Source organism: Corvus brachyrhynchos, unplaced genomic scaffold, assembly GCF_000691975.1.
Source record: "Corvus brachyrhynchos isolate BGI_N302 unplaced genomic scaffold, ASM69197v1 scaffold17, whole genome shotgun sequence".
Lineage (NCBI taxonomy): Eukaryota > Metazoa > Chordata > Aves > Passeriformes > Corvidae > Corvus > Corvus brachyrhynchos.
In genome coordinates this window covers 13065389-13069328 of record NW_008240046.1, presented here as the reverse complement: position 1 = coordinate 13069328, position 3940 = coordinate 13065389, and the positions used below count along the sequence as shown (strand labels likewise).

The following is a 3940-nucleotide window of genomic DNA, read 5'->3' as shown; positions in this document are numbered from 1 at the left end:
AGGCAGGAATTTGATCCCGTGGAGTCGGCACTGGAGCCGCATCTCCCTCCTTTGGCGTGGACAGGAGGGGACCATGGGGACCGTCAAGGCCTCTTAGACGTTGAAGGGCCGTCTCAGGAGTCAGCTGTTGTGAAGGAATTCTTTCAATTATGTTTCTAATTACCCGAGAAGATACATAAGAACAGGCTTTTGTAAGTTTCCTGGGATTTTAAAGTTTAAAGGGCATAGACTTGCCTGCAGCATTTTGAATTCCTAGTGAAGGCTGGACTGCCTAGCAGACTCTTTACCTCCTGATCCATGGTGACTAGCCAGCACTCCTCAGCCTTTAATAGATTAAATATTTTATTTAGATTATACCTCCTCTATGTATTCATCCAGCTACTAATACAATACTTGGCTATAGAAGAAGTTTGTTGCTAGTTTTAACCAAAGCCTTCAACTGTTAAAAAAAAAAAAAAAAAAATCTTCAAAATCCTAAAAATGGGATACAAATATTTTAGACCCAAGTCTGAGAATGTAAAAGCAATGCCATATTATTTAATCTAATTTAAAAAGTAGTGATGGTCTGTGGAGGAGGGAAAAAGTCACTCTTGTGCTTAGAAAACAAATCGTTTTACCTTTTATTAGGTCCACCAAACTTATTCAGATTATCTGTAGTGAACATTTGGCCCTGGTTTGGGTTGGAGTTTTTTGTTTGTTTGTTGGTTTTTGTGTTTTTTGGTTTTTTTTAACAGAGGTTTCAGAGCTGTTAATTAAACATCCATCTCTGTCAGGCCATCTCTTTGCTCTCTTTAGTGGGTGTTGTTCCATGTAAATTTCAGCATATCTTCACAGGCTGCATCCAGTCAATAACCCATGTAGGACGAATGTTGTTCTCTGACACAGTATGAACAAGCAAACAGCTATTGTTTGTGAGTGGTTCTGGGTAGGGCATTCCCAATATAGGAAATCTGTATAACTGTACCTATACTCCTGCCTCCATGCTGATACTGAGAAAATACAGGTTGAATTACTGGACAGGCAGAGTAGTGATTTTTATCGTACCTTAGAGGAAGTCTGGAACAGAACAAAATGCAGTTGGCTCTTGTTGTCATACAGGTATCAGAATTTATAGTAAAAAGCAGCTGTTCATGCTTAAGCTACTGTTCCAAGATGTCAACAGGAAAAAAATCACTAGGAATGATGTTGAGATAACAAGCTTGAATCATTTCACAGCAGTGCAGACAAATTCTTTTAAAATGAAAGTGAGTGAACCAATACTGTACCTAACACTGCATCAAGTTTCACTGTCAGTTCTTCTAATTATTTCCTTCCCTGTTTGGAGTTTCTCTGTCCTTTATGTATAGATCTAATGTAACATTTGGCTTGGAAAATACTATTTTAAAATCCAGCAATATAGAACAGCAGAGTACAGACTAAGACTGATGTATAAGACATTTATTGATCTCATATTCAGGTTCATTAAGCTTGCTTCTAGAACTAAATTTAACTGAAGATTCACAGCAGCTCATGGAGTTATTTTGCATGACTTGGAAGAGGGAAAGCTTGGAAGTCAAAATGTGAGCCACTCATTTACTAGTTGCTTAAAAATATCCTATGATGCACTAAAGAGAAGGTCACCTATTCTGAAAAGTTCAGCTGTGATTTAAAATGCAGCTTGCTGTAATTTGTTTTGGTAATAGGGAAAGCATTTTGAGGGGTGTAAGTTGATTTTCATTCTGATTGTAAATTTGCTATTATGTAACTTCAGTTGTCATACTCCTTTTATAACTATGTCTACTTGAAAATGTAATGCCAAACCTTGAGATGAATAGGAGGGGAAGGGAGAGGACCTGGATAAACTAATTCTGGAGTATCATATATCATGATATATGACAATTCTATGAGTTTCAGGATTCTCTGTGTGATAAAATAAGTTATTGCTTTGGTTTGTCAGCCAGGGTTTTGGAATTATTGTGGTAAGGACTCTTAGGAGAAATTCCTCCTGTTTCAGATGGAAGGAGCATCTGGATTATCCATGTCTCAACAACTATACTCTTTCTTGTGTTATCCTTTCTTTTTCCAATGGCTAAAATAAGCTTGTTCTTTCTCAGAACTTGAGAATTTTTTCTTGCAACAGATTGTGACCTTAAATACCGATTTGATGACCACATGCAACTAGAATGATATATTCAATGTAACCCACTAAGGTATACTATAATTAAGATTTGTACTATTTCTCATCATTTAGAAATAAATTTGTGTTTTCTTGAGCATGTTCCATCTTGTGTAATTATTTTTATTATTATCTTCATTTTATAGAAGCATTAAAAGAAATAGATGATGTCTATGAAAAATACAAGTCAGAAAATGATCCTGTTCAGAAGAAACGCTTGCAGCAGCATCTTCAGCGTGCATTAATCAACAGTCAGGAACTTGGAGATGAAAAAATTCAAATAGTTACTCAGATGCTAGAACTGGTGGAGAATAGAGCCCGTCAAATGGAAACACACTCTCAGTGTTTTCAAGATCTGTCTGAGAATGAAAAGCCTCTAGAAAAGGCCAAGATGGAGTCCTGCCAGCCAGAGAGATCCTCCCGTAGACCTCGTCGCCAGCGAACCAGCGAAAGCCGCGATCTGTGCCACATAGCAAATGGTATTGACGACTGCGATGATCAGCCACCTAAAGAGAAAAGGTCGAAATCTTCCAAGAAGAAAAAACGCTCCAAAGCCAAGCAGGAGAGGGAGGTTTCACCTGTAGAATTTGCAATTGATCCCAATGAACCAACTTATTGCTTATGCAACCAAGTGTCTTATGGCGAAATGATAGGATGTGACAATGAACAGTGCCCTATTGAGTGGTTCCACTTTTCCTGTGTTGGACTCACGTACAAACCAAAGGGGAAATGGTATTGCCCCAAGTGCAGAGGAGACAATGAGAAAACAATGGACAAATGTACTGACAAATCAAAAAAGGATAGGAGATCGAGGTAGTGAAAACAATTCATGTTTTAAAGAGTTGCTCCTTTTATATTAAAATGTTTCATTTCCAGAGAACATTGTTTTAGGAAATGTATAAGACTATGCAATAATTTTTAATCTATAATATGAATGGAGTATTAAAAGCTGTTATACCTTCTGTGATCTTTAACTTTCTGCACTGAATAACCAAATAATAGAAACAGGGTGGCTTCAGACCTTTCACAGAAGACATTACAAGCAGATGGCGCTTGGTTTCAACTTAACCCCATTAGTATTTTAAAGAACCTTGTGAATCCTGAAATGATGGTGGTGGGAAAGATACTGAAGAACTTCTCATGTTATGGTAAAAGGGGTTGAAAGGCCTCACATATCTGCTAGCATCTTAACAACTGAGTTGTTCCTTATCCCAGGTTATATGTTTTCAGTTTTTGTGTTAACATCGCACATTTGGAGTTAGGGGTTTTGAATTCGGTTGTACCTGTAAAAGTCTTCCGCGCTATAAGCAGACCTCTTCAGTGACTTTCATATGACCAGTATGTTATTGCAAGGAAGAAAATACCACTAACTTAAACTTCTTTTTTTTTTTGCCAACATTAAACTCTTGTCTTTGTGACTGTACTTGGGAGTCAATTTTTGGGTATGATATAATTAAGGTGTATGCTCAATTTTTGATATTCTTAATAGGTTTTGTCAAGCATCCTGTTATGGTCTTTATCATTTAACATGATCTCTCTATAAGCCTTGAAGTGGTAGAAGGATCCCTTGAGAGGACAGGATATTAACATTTCAGGGAACAGAAACTGGAAATGTGATGGAATCTTCATTATAATTGATCTGTAGAAGCTGAAACATGACCGGTATTCTCCGGGATGTGAACTTTGCCCTTCCTTAGGTAGTATTTGTGCGTGCATGTGGCCAAATCTGTGTTTAGGCACAGCACACAGTTCTTGGACTTGGGCAACTATCTAAAAAGCCTGAAG

At 37.5% G+C, this 3940-nt stretch overlaps 1 protein-coding gene across 1 annotated transcript in view; it reads left to right on the top strand.

Annotated features, from left to right (window-relative positions):
- Positions 1–3578, top strand: part of ING2 (inhibitor of growth family member 2) — a 5859-nt gene extending 2281 nt beyond the window's left edge. Inside the window, exon 2 of the mRNA XM_017744565.1 lies at positions 2302–3578. Within this exon, the coding sequence (XP_017600054.1) occupies positions 2302–2972 (671 nt within the window). The 3' untranslated portion in view covers positions 2973–3578. The remainder of the gene's footprint in view (positions 1–2301) is intronic.
- The last annotated feature ends 362 nt before the right edge of the window (positions 3579–3940 follow it).